We start from the raw sequence: 26,114 nt of genomic DNA on the forward strand, positions 1-26,114 counted from the left end.
GTGTGTGTGTGTGTGTGTGTGTGTGTGTGTGTGTGTGTGTGTGTGTGTGCGTGCGCGTGAATGTGAGAAAGAGAAAGTGAGAGAAAGTGCAACATGATTTATTTCGGCTTCGTCTTAGATGCTACAGAGTAATGCCATCTGGGCCAGTCAGTCTCCCCACACTGTTCCCCCTCGGTGAAGGTTTGAGTTGTCAGATATAACAGAGCAGACTGTTGATTTAGGGCAGTGTGTGTGTGTGTGTGTGTGCAAGTTTTCTGTGAGCAAAGGCGGCCTTGTACAGATCTAGCATCTCCTAAACTGGGTCAGGTTACCTGTATAGTGATCGATTGGCTCTCAGCTCCCCACTTTGATAACCAGTGGCTAAAGAACTGAATCAAAGAGCACCCAGTGAGCCCGGAGACCAGGGGATATTAATCAAAGATAGAAGTGTTGCATTGATCCTCAGACAATCAATACAGTACACATATACAACTCAATGCTCTTTGGATGTGGCTTCATTGGGCTGGTGTTGCATTAAATGACATAGAAATGGTTAATTTATCTGCTTGCATATATGCATGCAGACACACACACACACACACACACACACACACACACACACACACACACACACACACACACACGCGCACACACACTCACACATGCTCACTACCCCAAAACAGCCCATCCAAATATAGCCCTATTGTCACTCTGTAGACTCAGCAGTCCCAAAAGAATAGATGTTGGATACATTGGAAGGATGGTGAGAACACAGAGTGGAGAACCTGTGGGGGGAGGGAAATAGCAGTAACAAATATGAGTTTATTGTCTGTTTTTCTTGGATTGTGGAAGGAAATAACGTAATAACTGCACCAGAAGTACAACCGTGTGTAAAAAATAAGAGCTACTCTATTTAATGCTTGTTCTCCATCCATCTACAGCCCCTAGATCTCCAGAGTATGTCACAATTGCCTCCACAGAGACCAGGGAGAGAATGAAATCTTCCAGTGCAATATGCCAATGAAGCCCAAGCCAAATGATATATTTGAAATCCTTTCAAATATCTATATTTTTGCTTGTTTGAGCTATGGGCTTCACCTGAAACAATCTGAACAGCCTCCAAAGGTGAAATCCCAGCCAATCTGGCATCCAATATGCTCCAGGTAAAATTAATTTTCTGAGGTAGAGCAAGAAACTTCCGGTCATTCAAAGTCTAAATAATGAAAAATATATGAGTATACATTTTTAAATTCGTTTTGAGCCATGACCCTTTCTTCATCAGAGTATGTTGGCCGGAGCTAAGCTTGTCTTTGGCCTCCAGAGTCTGGTGCAGAGATCTATAGCTATGTGACCAAACCACTGACTGACCTCCAACCCGCTGCAGTAGCTTTATGGGTCAGATCGATTCTGCGACCCTCCCTCCCTCCCTCCCTCTCCCTCTCTCTCTCTCTCTGTCTCGTTATCTCTCCTCCCCTTTCTCCCTCCTCCCATTCCCTCTCCCTCTCTCGATCAGTCCCTTGTGTTAAAATGTAATAGGCTTGGACTAGCTGTGCATCCCCCGTTTGGAGTCAGACAGGCGTCCCCAGGGAAGCCACGCCTGTCATTGAATGATCTTCCCCTGCTTTTATCAACACATCTCTGAGAGGGGAAAACAGAGCCAAGGAAAGTTTCCTCTGGTGTTGTACTTGAGTGTGCTGTTTGAAAAGTTTTGGGACAGCTTTTTCTTGGTTTGTTCAATTGGTTTTGCACAAAACAAACTCTAATTTGGGGACTTTGTGGTCATTAGCATGACAAATGCATTTTAAACTAAATTAGCTTGAACAACAAACTGAAGGTGCAGAACCAATTAAGAACATAATGTGTTGCTTAGTGCAATATCTCGATAAATTATCAGGTTAAATATAATAACAAGTCAGTGTTTCCAAGGTCTTAAAGGACATCAACCTGTCCTGTGATGATGCCTGACATCATGTAACAGATAGAGGACACGTTAAGAAGATCTCACAGGATGGTGGTCATTGTGGACCCCACAAGGCTGGATAAAATCACCAATCAGAGAACACTGTCAAGCCAGCACCTCATCCCACTTTAATTAAATCGTAGGGACATTCTCTTGCATGGCAACACTTATTCACTGTTGGAGAATGTCTCACCCAAACAGCAGATTATTAGAGTCACGTTCAAGCTCAAAGTGGTTGTGTATGAGTGTGTTGTTTTGTGTTACTGCTCAATGATTGTTGGACTGTTGGTGCACAGGCCAGCGTGTGTCCATACTGTATGAGTGTGTGTGTGCGCTCATCGAGCTGTTGACCTCAGTGGGGCATTACGCAGCCACAGATAATGAGCTTTAACGTTCTATTTCATCTTTCTCAATAAGGAGGTGCACAGCAGACACCTGAGGGCCTAAAGGTCAAAGAAAGCAACTCAGCCTGAAAACAAATTACACAATGCAGGCAAGCAGGTAATTATCAAGACAATCATAAATCGGATAGGAGGCAATAGAGTTTCCCTACTTTAGCAGTGTTGTGCTTGGATTTAGTGTTGGTGGAGAGGAATTGGGTTTTTGCCATTAACACTCAGGCTGCTCAGGCTGCTAACCTCTATAGAAACAGGATAAATGTAATGTGCCATATATATACTTCTCACAAGGAATTGTTGTGCATGGCTAGCATGACTAATTTGTATTTCATGAGACTGTAAAACATTATTACTTCTATCAGAAGCAAACAAGTTATCTGGCTAGTTATCCAAATGAGAGTGAAAAAAAGGAGTAATCGAAAAGGGGAACAAAATGTTTTTATCACCATCTTTCATGTTGTGCAACCTAATATTCATTTCAGTGCATGAATGCAATGAGATGATAAATGTTCTGCAAAGTGCGCTATTGGTGGTTGTGTCAAGACCCGTTCCTTGTCACTAAATTGTAGCTGCCTAATCATCTGTCACACTGGGGCATGAAAAATTAGCCAAAAGTTTTCCCTTCTTATGATTCACGTGAGTATTATTTTTAGTCGTGAGCTTTCAAGGGTCTGACACTTGGTTGAACTCCATTAGGCTCACAAATGAGCTTTTAAATGTTTAACATTATTCAAATGCCCCACATTTTTATGCTATTAGACGAATGAACTCAAAGCATACTTTATTTATTTTATTTATTTCATTTATTTTATTTATCGATTGGTTTTATCGTTTCATCTATTGTACTGTTTTATCAGGTTTTTTGCTTTGTTGTGCCTCACTGTTGAGCTTTTTGTTCTTTTATACTCAGTTTTTAAAGGTGCTATATAAATGAAGTTATTATTATAATTATTATTATTATATCTCCTTCAACCGGCTGGATGTGTAGACTGTTGATGGCCAGACACGGCACATGGTTCTGGCGGATATGAAGATCTTGACGGCTGATTTGGCTGATGTTGTGAATGCTGGATCTAAATGCTGTGTTTCACCTGCTCTCAGCAGCACTAACACAAGGAAACATGTCACGGCTGGGTAGGTGTGAATTGAATCTGGCTGCTTGAATCCAATAGAGGCCCCATGCAGCTAACGTGATCCACTAATGTTTTGTTCGGCTTAATTGAGCGTTGTCCCTTCAACTTAGCTTCACATCTTCATCCTGCACTTAATAGCCACAGCTTCCCTGAATGACTAATTATTCCACTGACAAAGTTACAGCAGAGAAATATACAATTTTAGGATGTCATGGGAGGTAGGAATTTACTGTCAAACAGCAGGAACTCTCTCCAACACATGGATTCAATTTCTTATTTTCCATGAATATAAACAGACGTTAATGAATCTTTAGATGTGTTTGCTGGTCTCATACGCACAGCACTAAAATCAGTCCATCAAACCAACAAAATAAAATGCAATAACAAAAACGCAGACATTCAGGCACATGAAATGAATGTCTGCCCTGCCACTCCTCGAAATACACACATATAGTACAGGAAACTCTTCTTTTGCCATTAAGATCCCAAAGCCTTCCACCCCCACTATTTCCCTTTCCTTCACCTGCAGAGAGAGTCCTGGCGGCAGACCCTCCGTAGCTCCAAACAGTTGGGTTTCTCCTTATCTTTATAGGAGCAATCAGGCACGATTGTCTGCCTGCGTCGTTCGGCACAGCCAACACTCTGACAGGGGCAGAAGAGCAGTCGGTGGCTGAACTCAGGGGGCACACGATCCAGGAACAGCCTCAGCGCTTTGTGACAGCGCTTCTTGCTGCAGGCTTCACCCTTGTTGGGGTCCTCCTTGCTGCAGGTAGCGATGTAGGCGGAGCGTTGCCTCTTGCAGCTGCTGTTGAGGTTGCAAGCTTTGGCCGCATCAAGACAGGGGTTGCAGTTTCTTTCGGCATTGACGCAGTGGAAACCTTTTGGGGCCACTGTGAGCATCCCTGTGTCAATGGATGCAAAGAAGAGAGAAAACTCAGTGACTTTAGTGAACTTTTAAATGAAAAAGAGATGTCAGACATGTATTTCCAAAGAGGAATGAGCTGTTTATAATGACTTTATCATGCTTTCTTTCTTTCTGATTGGAGGTATTTAAGCAAACACAACCTGGATGCAATACAATGCCAACAGTTTGATAAAGATCTTTCCTTTATTCCTCTAACCCAACATCATTGTTCTGATATAGTTTACTGTCGGTTCAGCTGCAACGTACGATCAACAAATAAAACAATAATCCGTGCATTTCTACCCATCAGGGAGTTCATTGCAAATGTTAGACTTGAACGCTGAAGCAGACTCCACAATATCATCCAACAGAAAGCCACAGGAGGAATGCCTGCAGCTAGCTCACATCCACTCTGACTGAATAATTGATTCAGTTTCAAACCTTGAGTGAAGTATGAATGAATTAAGCAATGATTTGAAATTGGATGTGAATACATTATTCACTTCCAGGTAATATTATGATGTGATTATAATATTAGTACATTATCAAGTTGTCGTAGAGAGTTGCCTTGATTTTATACATATAATAATTATTGTAACGTTTGTGCCATACTTAAAATGTAAGTAAAACACAATAAACAATCAAATAAGATATTTGAATTGGTTAAATGGGACGGTTGTAAAATGAACAGGAGTCCTTGTGAAAATATTGACAAGAGCACTTATTGATGTGAACACTGGTTGGTGGGAAACAACATTAAATACTGTAACATCTGCCCAAAAAGGTGCTAAGCTCAAGGACTAGGCAAAGACTCCACGCTGTGCTGTATTGGATGGTTCAAGTACAAGATTAAGTTCTCTTTCCTTCTGTGTAATCACAAAGTGAAACATTGCAATTACCCTATAGGCTACACATCATATTTGTGGCAAACAGATTATGTCATTAGGTGTTCTGAGATACTGCATATACCACAGTGGCAGTAAGATAACACACTCTATTCCTGAGATATACCGGTAATAAAGCAGGATCATGTTCACTTGTGGCACCCCTCTCTTGTATTCAGGCTATATTAGAGAAGTTAACCTCCCTCCCCTGTAGATAATGATATTTCAGAGGTCGTAGCGGTATGGTGACACCCAGAGAGATTCATCTCTTATTCAACAGAACCAATCTCACTCTGTGTCTATCAGACAGCAGGGAGCAGGAAAAAGACCATTTATTTGAGAGACGCTGAGTTGTTTCCAAGTGGTGCATCTCACGTTATCAATCCTAGAAATGGGGATACATAGAACAGATCACATCACAACTGGGGGATAAAAAATAAGCAAACCCACAAAATTAATGACTTTGTGGTTTTAGATCACGTCAGATAAAATGAAACTCACAGCCACTGAAGAATAGCAGAAGTAGAATATCGGGACTTCATCACAAAGAGACGAAGGCACACTCACACTTTGCTTTACATTAACTAGAGTTTTCACTTAAATGTATTAAGGAGGTAAAATGTAGCAGGCGCTCTCATAAACAGGCAGGGTGGTATGATACATCCTGAGTTCAACAGATGTAGGTGTTGAAAATAGTGCTGTCTTTTTTTAATGTTTGGCACAGGCCACCACGGGAGAACAAGAGCATTAACTTTCATGACTCCTGTCAGAATAAGACATCATTCTATCATTAATTGAACTTGTTAATCGTTGCACTCTCTGAAGGGAGCAGATAAATGATCCACAGCAGCATTGCAAACTCAGTCTTGTTAGTGTAAGTGACTGAAAAGGCAGACAGAATTGTGCTCAGATCATGTACATATGCGACAGTAACAAACATCGAACCTTAAAGGCAATGATGCGAGACAATTAGTCGACCTCGTCAAGAAGGAGCAGCTTGGTTGATGTTGGTTCAACGAGAATCAAATAAAGAACTGACTTTGGCGCTGAGCACGAAGAGGCCGAAGCGGGGCCAAAGTTTTACTAAAATGGGCCAAGCTTGGTTGAAACGGGCATGAAGGGGGCCAGTGCGGTCCAGCTGGAGGAGAGGTTAGCGGAGCGGCTGTCCAGTGGTTCAGGCTACATTACATTGATGGATTGCAGATCCTAAATCTCCCCTGGCCATCTGCAGGCTCTAATGTGGGCCACTGGGGGGGTCCAGGATGAAAAGCAAATAGGAGAAGGATGAGCTACAAAGATTTATCTGACCAAGCAGGGCTGAAGCCGCTTTTGAGGCTGCAGCGACGGACAGGTTTTTACTACCTCTGATTGGGGAGCTGAGATTGAATTTGGTGCTCAACCCAAAAAGATGTCCTGGGGTGAACATAACACACAAAGCCCACTCGATGGCTCTGACGTGCTTACACACAAACAGGATGATAGCAAGAGCGTGTGGAGAAGAGGAAGGAAGCAAAGAAGTGGAGATGGAAGTGGAAATGTGCAGTATTGTGTTGCAGAGTTATAATTGATTTTTCCAAGTGCATTACAATGAAGGTTTTCAGCAAACATATTCTGCTATAATGCGAGGAGAAAGGGGTTGATAAGCTAATGATACGAGACATATAAAAATGGAAAAAGCTTTAAGAGTGGAAAGGAGGCTTGAGCCGTTGATTGCAGCAGCTGATCATGAAAGATGGAGAGATGAAATGAGAGGACACAGACTCACAGATTGGACAGCCACTTAGAGAGACGTGCTGGGGAGCTTTCAATTAATATTGCCTAATTCAGGAAAGCCTCGGAATAATTAACCCAGTCCATCAGCAGTGCAATCATAAACTCATAGTATCACAATAGTTGTGATGCTACGAGCATGTCTATCACCTTATTGCTGGCTGTTGCACTATACATTAATGAGCAAGCGAGGCACTGAGTGAATGATTGAACGGATAAATGGGCAAGAGGCTGCATTGATTGATTCATGGATGTATTAAACACAGCACATCAGTGTCATTAAGGGCACGGAAATTCATTAATAATGTTGTTCCTGCTATATTTTGGCAGTTGTTTGCTGCCGAGTAAACTAATATGAATGTTCGCAGAGATGTTTTGTGTGCATGAAGCACAATGCGACATATTCATTTGGGGAATACATAACAGGAATTCACAAATGGTGGTCTTAAGTTGTTTACTCCCAACTGCCTCGTGTGCCTCGGAAAGAAAATGCGATCTCATAACTGTTTTGTCGATGTCAACAACAGTTAAAGCATGGCTTTTGGTGATCCTGTCGTTTGACTGTAAATAGGCTTTTAATAGGGCTCTCTACTCTATGGGTATCATAAATTAGACCCCACTGATGGCAATGTAGAGGAAATAACTATTTATTCTTTCCTCACATACAACACACACAGGGAGAGAAAGAAAGAAAGGGAAAGGAATAGAGAGAGTGAAAAGAAAAAGAAACAAAGAGGTAAAATGTGAGATAGAGGACAGCTAGACAGACAGAGATAAACAGAAAATTACATAAGACCTGTGTTCCAGTGAGAAAAGAGAAAGAGGGATAAGAAGGAGAGAGGTGAGGAAGGTAGACAGAACACGTATGAATGAGAGGAAGTGGATAAAAACGTTCATGTACACTGTATCTGGATTTTGATGCTTTTTTTCCCAAAGAGTAAGGGATCTTCTTTCCCCGGTATTTGCTCTCTGTCAGCCTAATTTGAATTCTGCATTTCATATATCATCCCATACTCAGGGGACACTGCGCTGCAGAGGGGAGTTCAGCCCAGGTTAGGAAGAGGCTCTTGGCTCTGGGTATGTTCTCAGTAATTAGGAAAGGTGCCAAAGTTTGGATTTAATACGGCCCTGGGTGAGCGTGCAAGAGCTTGTTAGGGAAGTGTTTAGTCCGGACCCGGAGGAGCATGTCAAGCATTTCCGTGTCAAAGGGCTCATCAGTCATTAGCTCTGTACTCTATGTTGCTGTGGGGTTTCCAGAGGGGAGAAAGAGGGTGCACTGGATCTACAAAATCATCTCGCTAAGCTTTACTGAGCAAACGTATAGACGTCATCAGAGGAAGACCGGCGGAGTTTGTGAAGTCTTCTGTCCTGAGCGAGCAACTGAATTTTACCTCTACGCATAAAATGATTGCTGCCAAATGAACCAGCGTAGCAGATGAAAGAGAACTAAGGCAGATGTAAATGATGAGAGATGACTAAATATTTGTATGTGAGAATAAATGTGTGTGCGGAGGTGGGAGAGGGCTGTCCAAAGGAATTTTAAATCATTGTAAACACACTTCTAAATACTTGAGCTGTTTATGAACATCTGCCTTCAAGTTGAGCTTCCTCTGGTGAAATTCAAAGAATGAGCATCCACAGCGGCCCCCTCAGTCTTAATATGCATGCTGTTTAGCTCCTTCAACCGTTACTGGCAATAATGCAGAATGTAATGAAATAATCTAACAGGATGTGTGTGTGTGGTAAACCTACACAATATCAACAAACTGCTTCTGTGTTCATTATCAACGTGCAAGTAGAGAGTAACTAAAAATACCAACAAACTGAAACACCGAACATGTTCTGTGGGTTATTCCCTCTTGTTTAATGCAAACTTGTTAGAAAAACGCTGACTAGGGTCTCTGATGAGTGAGCCTCGAACAGCAACTCTCATTACTGACCCACAGAGAGACAAGCAAGGGCTAGAAACTGATTCGAAAATTCACACGGAATAATGAAGCATATAAACAAAGTAGTATAAATACACACAGCCACATTCAAAAGAATACACAAAACCAATTTTGCACATACAAGCACAGGCACTCAGACACCTAATAACCAAAAACCTTGACTGAACGCATGGAAAAACAGATGTTAGTGTTTGCCTAAGTAATAATAATTGTTATGAGGGCAATGTCAAAATGTCAATCATGCCAACAGTATGCTGAGCACGGCTGTTTCACTGGTCCTTTTTTTCCCCCAGCTGTAGAAACAGCTTTTTGGCTTTAATTGGATGGTGGGCACACTGAGCTAAGAGGTGAGAGGCTTAGTGCTGAGAGCTAGAAGGTCTAACTGGGATGTTAAACTTAATTCCAGGAGGGACCCTTGAATGCAGGATTCTATGCTGCCCTCTGTTCCTAATAAGTTAATTAGCTCACCGCTGGGTCAAGAGAACAGAATATATTTCATGTGGAGCATATTAACAATTACAGTTGATGATATCTTGGCATGCTGTATGTAATATAGAATTCATCTGGGCTTCAATTCTTTGGGTCCTGGCACATTGTGGAGGAAGGATTTTCCCCCACATCCTTCATACATGTCTTTTTGATTATGCTATTGATTGTACAGCATCCCTGCCTTGAAACCATGAAAACAACGGTTATGCCTTGTTTCCAGCATTTAAGTGCAATGCTTTGCTGCTTTTTTTTGTTTTCCATCATAGTAAACTGAATACCTTTGACTTTTGGACTTCATGTAAGTCAAAACAAGCAATTTGAAGACATCACCTTGCCATTGTGTGGAGCACTATTTTCTGATAATTCATAAACCAAAATCAATGAACCGATTAATACAGAAAATAAATTGCAGAAAAATATTTCTGCGTTCATCAAACAAACTAGCATGAGCACATCATCCACCAGGTGGGAGTAATATTCTGAACTATAAACTTGGTGGGGTGAGGAGGTGTCTGCCATTGGCAGGTGTGGGACTGTAAACAAGACAAATGTGCCTTCCTGTAGCATCTCCGAGCTTCATCTTTTTCTTTGATTTTGTTAGATTCCCACTGGCGTTTAGTCCAATTTCATTAGAGCAGGGAAATTATACATTAATATTACTTATTGTGCTCAATTATTATAGCAACTAAAGGGGTTTTGGGTAGAGAACTGTTTATCAATAGATTTCTTCGGGGAAATACTTACGCAGCACTCCCTATCATTTGATGATGAAGATTGTTCAACCTGAATTAGTGTGTATTTCTTTTTGCAAGTCTAAATATACCCTATTTAAATGTACCTAAGCTTTCCACTGAAAACAATACAGTTACTGCATGTGTCCCTCAATGTCAAGTGAAGAGGTAGTCGGGCTGGATTGGGGAGTTTACCCTTGATAATGCTTGGGTGTTTTTATGAACATATATGAGCATGCTAGAATACATCTCTCTTTTTACAAGATTAATGCAGAAACTGGAAAGAGAATACATTCTGCACTAAATGATTGACTGATACAGTCGTGATGCTCTGGATTGGACCTACTGCAGGCTTAAATACCAAGAAATATTATAGATAAGTTGATAAATAGTGGTAAAGGGCAACTCCGGGCAGCAGTAAGGTAAAATAAATAAATAAATAGAACAATATTGTATTGAGCTGCTCATGTTAGAAACAATACTGTTATTGCTCATCCTGGGTTCACTACAGAGCACCTGTGAAGCGCATTTTACATGCATCCTAATACAACTAAAACTGTTCAGACACTGATAATAAGGTTATCTGTTCTTTCTCTTTTTCTTGATCAATCACTCTCTACAACGACTGAAAGGCATATTTTGTGCATGAATCTTTTCATTTCAGAGGTGTTTAAGATTACATATAGTGCCTTTTGTGTTTCCGTGGAGCAGAGGTGGCACCCTTTGGTTCTTTTCATACTCATAGTTAGGTAGCTCTTACCAAAATGTTGACGATAATTACATTCCCCAAGTCTTGGACAATTTCGCAGAATTTAGATCAACTAGTCTAAGTCATTGGTGAAGTCATTTAGATATGTGGATGTCGTCCCCTCCCTGTAGTCCACTACAATTAAAACTTCCAGGTTATCTTAAGTAGGGTGGAAGCTGACATGAAAAAAGGTTACTTTTCCCAATTTCCCCAAAAGCATGGATATTTTACGAATGGCCATTTTTTACTCCAGCATCCACGGCCTCATCTCAAAATTCATTTGGAGGGCCAAGCGTCCTCGCCTCAAACTGTCAACCCTGCAACATGGCAGACAAGAAGGAGGACTTGCTGTCCCCAATTTCAAGATGAAATTTCGGTCACATGTGCCCGTTACCAATCTGTTTTTACCCCAATGCATCAGTTGCATGGCCCCAATGCATCAGTTTCATTTTCAGAGGAAAATGTAGCCTCTCCTCATTGTTTACAAGACCTATAGTATTACTTTAATCTGTCTCCTAAACGCTCCAAATCTAAACTGTCTACCATCTACAATCTGTCATTTATGTACCCTTGGCCTTGTGGTCTCATTTATGTATATGTGTAAGCAATTGATAACTAGAGACCCCACCCATCTTCATTTTGATCTCAACTACACACCTGCATCTTAATCCCAGTTGCGTGACGCTATCGTCATGCTTTTATTCATGTAAAGCACTTTGTGAATCATGTTCTATTAAAGGTGTTTTACTAAATAAAACATATAAAGATAAACACCTGCCACGGTATTAAAAACTGTTATAGTTCTCGCTACAGCAGGTGTCTCCAGGACTCACACAGAGTCACAAGGTGAAAACATTACCAGCGTCGCTGTTGCGGGCTGGTAACAGAATGCTGATGAAAAAGTAATTTGCATCTTTCATTCTCTCTTTGTTTCTCCATGTCTCACTCACTTTTCATCTGATGTCTGTAACAGGTATGTTTGCAGTGACAATGAATCTTGAGCTAGTATATTGCTCTTTCAGAATTATGGATTATGGCAGCTGTAAGTTTGGGTGACTTGCTACAAAGCCCTGCCTACATGTGTTAAGAGAGCTATAGGTTAACAACATGTAACCATCATATTTCAGGCTTAGCGTTACTAGTTGTGGGTGCTGATTATATTATGATTGCTGGAGCCGTCAACAGCAATCCCGAAAGACATCCCAAGTGTTTTTCACAGCATTCCCAGAACTCCCTTCCAGCCAGCTTTAAGTATTTTCCTATTCACATGTTTACTTCCCTATATAACCTTTACTCTATTTCCATCTATCATCTCCATCATGTATCAGATAGCCATGCCCTCTGCCCTGACAGCATGACATAGCGATTAAGAGTCACAGGTCACAGGAGAATCTAACACCCAGCAATAACCAGACTGCAAAAGCAGATTGTAGACAGGTGGGCAGGTGTGCAGCATCAAACCTTGTGACAGTGGGCCAAAAGGTGGAAGAATCTTTCTGACACTGCACTTCTTGGATAAGATGAGGAACAAGTTTCTTCCTGTTGATAGCCAAGCCTATTGGGCTAGGGACGGACCACACTGGGTTAAATGTGCTCATTGTCTTTTGTTTAATCTGTGTGTATACAGCGCATGCTAATTTTCAGTTTGAAGATATGCAAAAAATGAGCAAGTGTAGTACACAGTCCCATTAGAAGGAGAAGCCTGTGTGAAATAGTTTTGCAGGTATCACCTAGGGCAATGCAGAAGCTGAGTCTCCATATGTTTTGATTAATTTAAACTTCGAGCGAGAATGCGTGCAGTAGTATATAATTCTTTTTCATTTCTATCACAACTTCTGTCCCTTATCTTCCTCCCAGACAAAAACTTTTAAAGTAGCAGAGATTATTTTTCAATTTCCTACCTTTCCTCCTGGAGAGTGTACATTCCCCTGTCCTCATCAACCAACCAGATATCATGTATTCCCCAGGTCTCTATGCAGTTTAACATTTGTAGATGGGATTATTAATACTTTTATGTGGTTTAGTTATCAAAATGAGAATTATTTTCATAAAACAAGTCTGTAATTACGTATGTGTTTGCCTGTGGTTTTCTCTCAGTGCCACAATCAATTAATCTGTCCTCAGAATTGATAAATAATGAGGAAAGCTTGCGGCTAAATAGATTTCAGAGAGCAAATCCAATGTTTCACCTTGGAGAGAATGCAAGAAACCGCTGAAGCAAAATGGATGCAGTAATGAGTCCCCTATTGTATCTTAATATGTCGAGGTACACTGTGCTGCGCTCCTAGTTTTACCAGGGCAATTGCACTCTTACACTGATGGAGATAGAGTGTCTGTACTTTGATTATTATCTTGCTTTGTTAGCAGGGCATCTCAAAAGTAATAAACATACACCAATAACACCATTTAGAAAGTACTTTCCACTCACTAATCCTGAACTGGATTATATCAATCACATTACACAGATTTTTCAACATTTCAAATATCGTTGTGCTTTTTCAACCATAATTGTCTCTACCAAATTAGGCTCATAACACAATTTATATATGAAAATGTATTTCCTGTGTTTTGATATTGCATACTTGTTTTTAATAACTGGCTGCTTAATCATTAAAGGTCTATTTGAAATATGGCCATATTTCTTGAGCACATGGTACGACTGCAGCTATATGTAAATGATGGGAGCACATACTGTTTCAGTTCTGAATTATTTTTGCAATATTTATTGGCATTTCAACTGTATTTGTCGCTACAGCAACAGGATAGATTGAAATGGTCATAACTCAGTGGTCATGAGTCTTACTAACTTGAAAGCCCTAAAAACCCTAATCATTAATCCGCATGATCATCAACTATAAATATTTTGCCGCAGATCTCAAATCCAGATGCAGCTTCTAAACAGCTAAAATAACATGTTTTGAGGATTCTGCAGCCTTGGGGGGGGACGCGCTATCTGAATGCTTTCTAGATGAATATGCACTTAAATCAGGGACCGTAGTTTGCCATCATTTCTCAAAACTCCAAAAATAATGAAAGCCTGCACTTTGTAATATTCATCCTGGTACTCTCTTCTTCTTTCAAAATATCAAACAGTTGCATTTTCAAAAACAAGTGATACATTGCTGATTTCAAGCTGAGGGGATTATACATAAAGCTTGTCGTTCTTGTACCTCCCAGTTATAAAACAAAGAAAGATACATCAGCCAAAAGAAAAGGAAATGAGTTGGCTTCAGTGTTTGTAGATTGCTTTTGGTGAAAAAAATAAATAAAAAATAGAAGAGAACATCCTCTGGAAAATTTCTGTCAGAACTGGATGGAAAAAAACACGATTGAATTTCAAGTGACTGTAGCCTGTAGCTCTGTCAATGGACAGGCGTAGTGCCTGTGTCCCATCACACCTATTGCATAACTTGCTTCTCATCACTGCATTAACCATTGTAGCTGTGTTTTATAATAAGATCTGCATTGATTATTGATAGCATGATGGCAATAACCAGTAAATTAAATAGCAGGCTATAGCTCCCCTGATGGGTGCTGGGCTGTTTAGTTAGTAAACCAAATAGGAAATCAAACTGAAAGCTAAATCAATAGCTGGGAAAATGTGGGGTAATACACCAAAAGTATGTAACAATTATTGTAGGTCACAAGAAAGATTAAACCAAAAGCACTCAATTCATTCAGGACAGTTGACTGGTGGAATGCCAGAACGGAAAGATCAACACAGGCTCTTTAGCCTCTACACTGTTATTTATCAGAAAATAACCTTCATTTCCCCATCTCCAGAATGCATAGTTACACCATACTTCCACTCATATGATAAACCACAAAGAGTTGAGTTCAAATCAAACCTGTGAATACCTGAAGAGATGGAGGCCAAGCGGAACGCATCAGGGTGTCGGTTTGGTGCTACAGGTTCATACGGGGATGAGTCGTCCATGTCTCCACCTGAAACAAAAGTAAAGATTAATTATCAATCAGAGCATTTGAGCATTTCCAAAGAACAGAAAATGGAGTGCGTTCTAGCCAGTGTCGGCTTTCGAATGTCACGCCCCATCAAATGAATTACTGTGCCCAACCACCCACCTGCGGGCCAAGCCTTTGGCGCCAAACTTTGCGTTTCATTAATCTATTCATACATAGCAAATTTAGCAATGTGTGAGAATTCATCCTCCACTCTAAGCATCCCCCCCTGAAAGAACACACTCAAACAGAATTCAATACATGTTCCAAATGGAAACACTGTATTAAATGAGATTTTTATGATGTAATTTCCATGTATTGGACTGGCTGACCAACTGACTCCCACTATGAGCGTGTAGTTTTTTTTTTCATATGGAAAACAGAATGTTCATCATGATCATTTCCTTTTGGACAGAGTTTTTGTTCTTGCTGTGGTTGGATTTGGGGCGTTAAAGCACAAGCAATGCACCTTCCCTGCTAACAATGTTGCCAGAGCTGTTTGTAAAAAAAAAAAAAAAAAAGGAGAAAAAATTAAAATCAAATTAGCACTCAACTGACTGATTCTCTCCCATGTGCCTGCTTCTCTGTGGGCCCTAATCCCGCATTTAAAATTCATAGCCATTCGGTGTGATTGAGACAAACCCTCCAGTGTGTAATAGCTTTGCATTCCGATCCCAACAGAAACACAGCGAGGGTGTTGTGAGGAAGGTTTGGAGGCCCGCTGCTACAAATGAGAAAACCTGAAACCTGTCGGTAGAAGACTGCGCTTCTCAGTAGATCCGATCAATAAATAATAGTACATTTTGTTTATCGACATCTTTCTTGGATGCTTACTAAAAGGATGAAGCAAGAAAATGTTGTCTTGTGTGTGTGTGTGTGTGTGTGTGTGTGTGTGTGTGTGTGTGTGTGTGTCTGTGTGTGTATTTGGCAGTGTATACAGTTCAGTGTTATCCATGTATCCGGTGAACATATTTAATCATCAAATATTCTGTAATAACATCAGATATGTGTTGATACCTCAGTAAAAGATGAAATTTGTCCATTAAAACTGATCAAAAGCACAGGAAGATATGTACACGCTGGCAGGAAGATTATGTACACACTGGCACATGGTAAAGAGGAATGACTAAAGTTAGATAATTAAAGGAAAAGGGAATGACTAAAGGGAATTTTCTATCATAATTTGTCCCCAGAGCAAACCAACCACAGACTTGTGTACAAGAGTTATTTCTTTAAAACTTGATCTACATCTCTCCTTTCAATCAATATTGACAATCATAACAAGATGAAACGGCTCAGCTGGCCATTCTCTGAGCACATAGCTATTGACATCTGGCACAGTTGAGAATTGTATGTGTGTCTGAAAAAGAAAACCAGAGCAGACCAGACCAGAGAAAAACGGAGACAGGACAACGACGGAGGGGAGAAAGGAGAAACACATAAAGGGTGACAGAGAGGCTTAGAGAAAATGACCTAAATCCTCCAAGTTTTGAGTGTACTACTTGTGCCTTCCTTGTTTGTGTATTGAAAGATGAATTTATTTTAAAGTATATCTCAGTCTTTTTTATTTTTTATTTTTTCAGTTGCCTTTGCATCGCCCACATCTACGTTCATGTTACATTTCTGTTTCCAGAGTGAGGGAATAGAGATGCTTCCGGACTTGAGATCCCTCAGAGATTCTAATTGCAACAATTACCTACAAAAGCTATATAGTGCTCTAGAAGCCTTTAATGGGTTCAAGACTACCACTTACTCGGCAAATGACCACCTTAACCCTTCTTCCATGTCTATTTCAGCAAAAGACGCAGTCATTGTATATATTTAAAAGAAGAGGCAAATATTCCTCAGAAAAGTGTAATGCTTCTTCCATTACACTTTGTACTTACAGTTTGTACTGTACAGAGCAACATGGAATAAAGGACGCCCTATCTTCAAAACAAATGAGGTTGCTTAGCATTTTGATCAGGCAGCTCCTTCCAGTGTTGGGAAGCTTCACTGCACCATCAGCCTCAGGATCAAACAGTGTTAAGGCACATTCAATTTCAACTGTACAGTTGTGATCCTATAAAACATTAACGTCAAACCACAACAGTAGCTGTAATGAATATTAAAAGCTTATTTACATGAATGTTACAAGCTGTGCAGAATCATAAAACTGCAAAACACACTATAATCACACACACCCTTAGGATGTGAAAAAAACCCACAGCAGGAGGCCTTGTTGTACTTTAAAAAAAACAGTGGTCTTTGACAGTCATCCTGGACCCAATTATGCATTCATAATGGCAAATTCTTCCCAGCTGTTTGGTGATAGGATGTTTTTAGCCCCAGGGCAACAACTTATCGCTGTAATTAAGCCTCCGTTTGACTTCATTTGCTCTGACAGTATGGAGCATGACCGGCACATCTCAAACAGACATGCAGACCTTTCCCTCGTCACAGTAATAGAGGAATACTGCTTGGATTCACAGTCCTCTCCTTTGACATCAGGGGTTTTATGAAGCCGCTGGGCGCCATCACTCATCCTTTTCATATGCATTATCAATGAAGCTAAACTCTTAGGGTGATGGAAACCATCCTATGGATTCTTTAGCAACTTTCTTGGCAAACCGTTTATGGCTGGAAGCCAATTCAATTTTAATAACCATCATTCACCTTGTTTTGTTTTTTAAAGGTGCCCTATACTGATTTTGTTCCTGTTTAATATTGATTTCATGTTGTTACCTTTTTTGCTGCAGGAAATGTTGGGAAAATATTACTTCTTATTTAAAGAATAACAATATATTGCAACAGTTTTGTTCTTATATTAATCACGTACAGAGAAACCTTAGCACTGCCTGAGCAGTCTGGAGCACAGCCGGAGGTCCTCTGCAGAGCCCTGCTGGTTGCTGCACAAACTCGGCTGGCAACAAAAGGTGACCGAGCCTTTGCTGTCATAAGTCTGCAAATGAGCTGTCAGTGGAGATCAAGCTAGCCAGAACACTCTCCTCTTTAAAGAACTTCTCAAAGCACACTTGTATTCTACAGAAATGTATCAGAGAGAACACTGGAATATGGGAATTCACAATTTTATTACATTAAAAGATAAACGCATTAATTTTTCCTCTGGACTTCCTCCCATAATGTGCTTGTTTGAAAAAAGACAAGATAAAGTAAAGTGATACTACAAATGCATCTTTCTTCAAATTGTGCTAAACAGAACACGAGTTGAACGGCTCAGCGTTTGAAGTGATATTGACATTTTAAACTCAATTCCAAACCATACAAAGAGCATATTGGATTAGCTCAGAATAATATTTCAAGTCACAATTCCAATCCAGCGAGGCGTGGCGGGCAAACACAGCTGAGAAAATGAGTGCTGTAATTTTTATTCATGCCTTTGGCTATGTGAATGTAATGTTAATATTAATAGTTACACATGCGCTTACCTAAATCAGCATTACCTGGTGCCAGTACTAATGTTAAATATAGTGAAAATCCTGCAAAACGTATGGCATAGGAGCATATTGGGGAGAACATTAAAAACAGGCAGCAGAGGTGCAGCCCAATATATCAGCCTCTGCTCACCATCTTACATTTTACATCAATAGGAGTGAAAAGAAAATGCCATCATTTTGGATTTTGTAAATGTACAACATCACCAGTCAATATTATTAAGCATCTCAGTATTAAATGTAAACATGATTAGTGCTGCTGTGTTGGTAACTGAAGGATAACAACCCACATGATTCATCTAAATATACAAAAATGTGTTTGGCTAGGTGTGCTTTGAAAAACTTGGCTGACATATGGCAAAAAGCAGCTTCAATGAGTGATGCAGAGAGTGAAAACCGGAGAGACAGGGAGAGTTCGAGAGCAAGAGAAATAGAAGTAACCATGCTGTGATGACTGCCGCCGGGCCTGGTAGTTGACTTCTGCGACGTACATTCACTCAGCACCGCTGTGAACCTTCCAGCCAGGAGTGAGTCTTAATGCCCACATCATGACAGCATTCACTGAGCAGAATGGGCCGTCACTCACTCTCCCTTCCGATAGAGAGCCTGAGAACTCACTCCACTATAAAAGGCTAATCTAAACCCCACTACCAGCTCCGCATTTCTGTCGCACTGTCACACTATACAGCCTCATAGTGAATGGGAGTCATCTCAGGCACTTCACCTTACAGGGTAGAAAATCATTAGACAGATTTACGAGGACAAACTATCCCTTTTTTTGCCATCATATTTTACTGATCCTTTTCACATTTTGGGGTCGAAAGATAACTGGAGAAAAGGAGGGATGAAAAGGGCGAGGAGGGGAAAGCTCTGAACGACTTTATTGATCACATCCAGAAGCTATCGACAGGTCCCTTCCTCTGATGATGAAGTAGCCACCTAGCGAGTGCCGGCTGGGTCTCCAGCGATGGGAGGGAGAAAGCAGAGAGGACGTATTCAGCATGCAGGAGCCTGCTTCCCCTATCCCCTGACATGCGGGGCAGGCTGGAAAAATGTTCTGCTTATGACAGTGGATGGCTAAGGTAATGGCCGGTGACTGCTACCATTGCTCATAGTAATGATGGTTTCACCCAGAAATACTGTGTACCTTTGTAGCTCCCCCTCCTCTATGTTTTCCCCCATGACTCTCTCTCTCTTTCTTCCTCTCGCTCACTCATTCTATGGTTTTCTCTGTCTCTCTCTTGAATTTCTTCCCCCTCTGTCATTTATCTACCATCCTCTCCTCACCTCCTGTACTCCCACACTCTCTCCATTTCTCTTCCTCCCTGCCTAAATCTATCATCATGTGCGCGTCATTCCTGTACTGTCCATGTCATGTAACTTCCCACGGCAGTAGGGGTCAACTTGTGGTGTTAGCATGATGTGGTGACATATTCAGAGGGTGACCTTTGCAACGCTGACATTCATGAAGATGTAGAAAATAAATCAAGCCGCAAAATTGTCTGGTATTCTCGTCATTGAAGATAAAGATACAGTCTTCTCTCTCTCACAATGAACTGGAACATATTGGTGTGGAGCACTGGTGGAGCTTTCCTTTCTCTCTCTCTCTGCAGTGAACGTTGGCTCAGCTAATTAAACTGCTCTGAAAGGTCCCCACAAAAGATCTTCGATTCCTACTTTGAGACCTAAGCTGTGGTTTCATAGCTGAGTCTATGAAATAATGTATGTTAGAGGTGTGGAACTTATCGTTTAAATTACTTATTCTCCTGCAATACTGCAAGGCTATGGCCACATGAGACCAAGCGCACAATTGAAAGAGAACCGCAGACGCCTATACAATATTGCTGTGTGTAGCAGCCAATGTTTCTTTCTTAATTACTTCTTTTATAGATTCAAACTGCTAGACCTCATTGCCTCACACCAACTGAGTCCCATTTAGTGCAGAAACACCCCAAATTATCCATCAAGGATAGCTGCATTGACGCATTGGAATCAGCTGCCATTTTCAGTTAGAAAACACAATTAACAGGTCATCATTAGCACCGTTACTGATGGCTCAAAGACAGCATAATAACACCTTTTAGCCTAGGGTTTTTAAGCCAATTAGGGTAGTACAGTATAGCCTAAAGGCAGGCAATAACGATAAGTATAGCGATCTAGAGGAAATCTAACCCCACATCATAGCTGTGGAGTCACACCGGTGTTTAATGTGTTTCGATGCAACACTCGATGACGGTATTGAGTCACGTTGTGGTCATACTCTGTACTGTAAAGGGTTTTTCTCAGCAGCAATGCATTGTTTCACCACACAAAGTGTCATCGTTGAAACACCTTTCAAAGATTCAGGCCTCTCACTGGAATTGTGTAACTGGAGACACTCATGCTGCTCCTAAGTGTCCGGACCTCGTTTACTATAACTAATGATATTTACAGTTACAGCTCATGGACACAGGACACACTGCAGCTTGAGGACCTTTCCACCAGGGTATTTTATGGTTAGTATGGTTTGACTTGGCTTAAGAAAGATTTCCTCTCAGTCTCATGGTAGACGTTTCAGTTTGCTTTCAAATTTAAAGTAATCAATCACACTGCAGGAGGAATGAACTCTCACAAGAAAGGAGAGGTGCATGCTGCTCAGTTTAACACAATGGTCTAAAGCCTGTGACCAATATTTACTTTAATCTGAAATACATTTTAAAAGCACAGAACTTTCTACTGGCAATCGTCACACCTGCTGACGTCACACCATCTGAGTGGGGGGGACAAGTGATGCGGCTGTCTGATGGTGTTCTGGTTCAGCGATGATTAACAAACATCTTACATACAAGGTGAGATCCTTCCTGCCCTTCAGCATTCTGAACCATTGTTTAATTACCATCCTGTCTTGAGCCTATTATCTATTCTGTATACATCATTATTATCATACTATTATTATTTTCCATTTCAAACCTCAACCCCACTGCTTCACCGCTGTTTCATCACAAATAAAAAAACAATGCATGAGCTAAAACAAATCATGAGTAATCATTTAGTATTTAGTTCTTACTGTTGCTTTAGTTTAAAGTGCTTATGTAACCATTTTGCAGCTGAATGACATAAATATGAGTGGAATGAGAAAGAAACAGATTACCAAAATAAAGAAATTTGAAGTAGATCTTTCCAAGGTTGTTTTGAATCTTTGCTATTCTTTACATGACTTAAAGCACAGTCACCAACTGATTCACATGGTGAGTACTTCTGTGTGTTGATAAAGTCCTCAGTCTTTAACACAAACCCTAACAGTTGATATGGTGGTCCAAGCTCAGCTGTATGCTTTTTTAACATTTGACATTCATAAGGCCAAAACAGCAAAATCTTAAATCTACTTCCTCTGACGAAAAAAAAGAACATAAATGCCCTTGTTCATCGGTGCACATCTGGGAGGAGCGGGGCATTGTTTTAAATCCCAGTCCATCCCTGGTCAACATCAGCTTTTTCTTCACAAACACAATGTTTTAGCCCTCAAGCTTGCAGGCCAACTTCCTGCCCCTGGTCAACATGTGTCATAAGAAGCAGCCTTAGCCTATAATGGCCTTAGGTTGCAGCAAAGTGACCATATGTGCCAATTGGCTAAATATGTTTGTTTATAAAGCACCAGACATTGCTTTTCATAAAGAGTTAATCACTTTAGTTAATTTCCACAGGTCTTTAACAATCTCTGCCCTCGTCTGTTTGTAATTTAGTCATCTTTGTCATTTCACCTTTTCTAGCTCGACTCCTCTTTTTTAAACCTGCTCCTCGCTTTTCTTATCTTTCTCTCTGACATACTCTTCACCTCTCCCACATTAACATGAGAAAAATAAGACTTTCAAAGCTACATTACACACGATCTAACCCGACAACTGCATCGAAACCTTCCTGATTTGTCCACAAATTATTTTTAAAGTGGCGTAGCAGCATTTTAAGAGGGTGTGTTGGGATTCGGCCCTTCGTGTTTGTTTCCAGAGATGGATGTTGTACATAGATTGTTTCCAGTTAACAAAAGCCTGCTTGACTGCACAATGGATCGTGATTAGATTAAAGCTGCACTATAAGAGCTTTTCGTTTGTGTTAAAGCGGGTTTTTATCTCCGAGGGCGACAGGGCCAAAAACGGGACGGAGCTGAGAGGCATTTGTTCATTAAGAAACACAAGCTCTGTGAAGGCCATGCTGCAGGCACAGGAGGTCTCTATCCCTGACAGCAAGACAACTTGCATGATGCATCCAAACATAAATACTTTGACCGATGTGGCTTGTTTGTTTGGGAAGAGGAGAAAGAGAGTGAGAAAGAGACATGGAGGGAGAGCAGAGAGATCATTACAAGGGGAAAGAGTTTGAAATCAACAGAAAGACAGGGAGGGAGACAGAAGGCCTGGGGAGCATGCATGTCATTACATTTCCCTTGAACTCATGTCAGGGACCCTCTGCTGCCATCAGTCTGATGAAGTGTAGCTGGTGCTATGAGCAGTCAGCCTGGCGAATCACTTCACGGATCACAACACAAAAGACCAGAATGCTCAGAGCTCTGAGACTTTGCAACACTACCACCATTACCCCACGTGTCAAAACAGCTGAGCATATTATGTCCTCAGTGTTTACATGGCATGTCACTTGATGTAAGTCACAGAAACTTCGGCCAATGGAGAAATGTCGCTTTTAGGTCAGGACCCCCCCCCTGGCACTGAATCTCTTTCAGCTCAGATGCTGTCAGATTTGTGGCCATATGAAACACTACGTGCTTTTGACCCTGAAGGATGGGACGAGAGTCATGTCAGCTCAGGAGGCTGCTTCATGCTCTCTAAATATATTGCAATGTGAAAACCAGAGGGTTACAATGTTACAACAAGAGTGCTATTTTACGTCCTGCATAAGTGGACACATAAGGGCCACTGAGCTATACGATTGTAACCTAATTACATGGTAATATGGAACACTTTAGGTGAAAACCAATAAGTCTACCATAACAGGCCTACCTAATGTAATCCCATTATAGCTCCATTACCTTTGAGAGGGTGAGGAAAGTAGGAAAGCATATATTTTTCATCATGGGCTTCTGGGTATCACTATAAGAGGGCATCAGGGAATAGGGCATAAACAATGGGTGTGGTGTACATCCTTCTTGTCTTTACCCGGAAAGTACACAGTTACTTGAGATCGGAATATTCATTTAAAGTAAATATTATAATCGTAAAGAATGCACTAAGTCTTATACATTAATATCAATAGAGGTGTGTTGAACATCCACAGCTAGACTACTGCAGCAATGCATGTGCATCCTCTGGTACGCATGTATTATAAATTAGTAATAAATTAAATAAACATGGTCAAAGAGGGAATACAGAAGGAAACAAATAGCTGACTGGTGAACAAATGAAAGAAGCAAGTGCTAATTTCAAGTGAATACATCTGTAGTTGTATAACTGCAAGACTTAAAGAGGTGTCATTATATTACAGGCCCTGAAATTGCCACATAGTTAAACATGATGCGATGTGAATTTTGTGAGACAGTGAATCGTAAAACCATCTGCCTCCTACCTTCAGTGAGTCCCATGTGGATGGTCCAGTAGTTCTGCAGACACTGCAGCTCCTTCTTCATGCCCCTCTTGCAGCGGCAGTCATACAGAGGACTAACCAGCAGCACTTCCAAGGCCGCCTGGCACTCCCTGTTGTTGTCCAGCATGGCTTCCTTCTCCTTGCCCACAAGACACTGGCGCATCACCCGGTACCGAGAGCTGCAGTAAGGGTTCTGGTTGCACATGTCACTGGCCTGGATGCAGTCCACCCATTCTGGCTGAGCCCCGGGCCCAGACCCTGTACCTGGAGATCCTGGAGAATCATTGGCCACGGAAACGGACAAAGCTGAGGGACCATCCCAGGAACTTGCTGCCTTATCTAGGTAGAGAGGTGGGGGGGGGGGGACAAGAGACAACTGGGCTCAGAAATTGCAATTGAATGTGTGGGAGATTTTGTGTTGGCATATGTGTGTGCAAGTGCAAGCCGATATCAGAAACCTGCTTTCATTTTTGTTTCAGATGTGGGACATATAAACAGGTTTGATGGCCTATGACATGCCCAAACATGCCAAGGTATCTTTTAGCAAAACAGTTTACATTCTTCATGGTTCACATTAGTCTTTATGGGGTTTGGTTATGTCTCATTTAATTAATATTCAGTGATTTAGCTGTGCTTATCTGTCCATAATTTAGTGCATCTAAAGCCTCCAAAACAAGTTAGGCTGCAGCTTTCAGTTTCCCATTAAACGTAATTAAAGGAAGACTTGATCATTGAAGTGTATCTAATTATCTCACCTAAAAAAATGTGAACTACACTTGATTCACATTTAGGTAGCCAGAAAATTACAGCTTGCGATGAGTAAACAGTGATCCACAGAGCAGAAACTCAGGTGCTGCCGTTTGACAGGATTCAAGATTCAGACGCGCCTTCAGGCCAAAGTAGACACAGTTCTGGTGAAATGACAAGAGAGACCCCTTGTGGTGATGTTGAGCATTGAGCTCAGAGGGGAGGGGATACTGCATCAATATCAGAGAGCAACGGGTAAGAAGAGAAGAGTAACATGAAGTTAAAATATTTCATCTGTCAGATGATTTTATCTGAAGCATGTCGTATCGTTTGTGGACGACACTTATAATGGTAATTGTGCTGATGATGAAGATATCATCAGCTGATGATGATTATGATGATGATGATGATGATGATGATGATGATGATGGAATTTCTCATAATGAATCAAACACAAGTGTGTAACTGAAATCACCTAGAGATGTTCCCTTTACTGACTAAATAATGTTACAATAATGAGGTTTGTATTCCTACTGTGGAAGCTCTAGTTGTTGAATGCATACAATATACAATATAGATCAACTTCGGTTAGCAGCAATGGGTAACAATTCAACATAATCTGGGTATAACATGAACGCTGTCGGTATTTTACCACAAATATTGAAGAAAAATCAGAATGAACCCTGTGCCCTCAAACAACTCATGCATGAGAAAAGTGGACCCATACCAGAAAATGCTCCTTGGCAATAATAACTGATGTCAAAATGTATCTCTATAACCCAAACAATTCACATTTACAGACAATTGTTCATATTATTTCCATATGTCACTTCTCACCTAAGAGCAGGAGAAAGATGTAAGCGCACATCCACACAGTGACAGACTTCATATTGGACTCAGCGGGAAGAGAGATGAGTTAGGGTCCAATACGACTAATATTTCCACCTTATGAAAGGTTTAATTCCCCTCTTCGGATCCTTGGCCCAGGAGTATGCTAAGTGTAAAAAAAATATATAAATATCCTCATTAAAGACGCACCTCCGAAAAAATCCTCGACTCCCAATAATATTCCACGATTTTGTTTGTTTTTAATAGACTAAACCCGACGCAGAAGAATCCTCTGATGTTGAGAAAAAAAAATCTGTGCCAATCACTCAATCAGTCAATCCATGAAAGCAGATTCTCAGGGTCCGTCTGCGCTGCGTTCATACCGACAAACTACTGAGACTTGATCTCTCCGCATTATAAGGGCTCAGACTGCCCGCTCCAATTGCCCCTTGGAGACAATTTGTCCCTAAAACATTCCTTAAACTGGCGTCAAATTATCTGTCAAGTATGCCAATATATCAAACGAGTTGGAAGAACTCATCTGAAAGTGCTACAAAACGCTGACTGGATTGTTTTCTTCCCACCACTGGCTCCTTCTAAAAAGATGTGCGCTCCTCTGGAGGGAGTGA

General features: G+C 40.9%; 1 protein-coding gene across 1 annotated transcript in view; it reads right to left on the reverse strand.

Moving 5' to 3' along the window:
• LOC116384445 (GDNF family receptor alpha-2-like) overlaps positions 1-26,114 on the reverse strand; it is a 43,243-nt gene extending 17,129 nt beyond the window's left edge. Inside the window, exons 1-4 of the mRNA XM_031849101.1 lie at positions 25,495-26,114; positions 23,893-24,249; positions 14,804-14,890; positions 3,994-4,372 (exon numbers count right to left, since the gene is read on the reverse strand). Coding sequence (XP_031704961.1) covers positions 3,994-4,372; positions 14,804-14,890; positions 23,893-24,249; positions 25,495-25,546 — 875 coding nt within the window. The 5' untranslated portion in view covers positions 25,547-26,114. The remainder of the gene's footprint in view (positions 1-3,993; positions 4,373-14,803; positions 14,891-23,892; positions 24,250-25,494) is intronic.

The sequence above is a fragment of the Anarrhichthys ocellatus genome, unplaced genomic scaffold, assembly GCF_004355925.1.
Source record: "Anarrhichthys ocellatus isolate YVR2014 unplaced genomic scaffold, GSC_Weel_1.0 scaffold9, whole genome shotgun sequence".
Lineage (NCBI taxonomy): Eukaryota > Metazoa > Chordata > Actinopteri > Perciformes > Anarhichadidae > Anarrhichthys > Anarrhichthys ocellatus.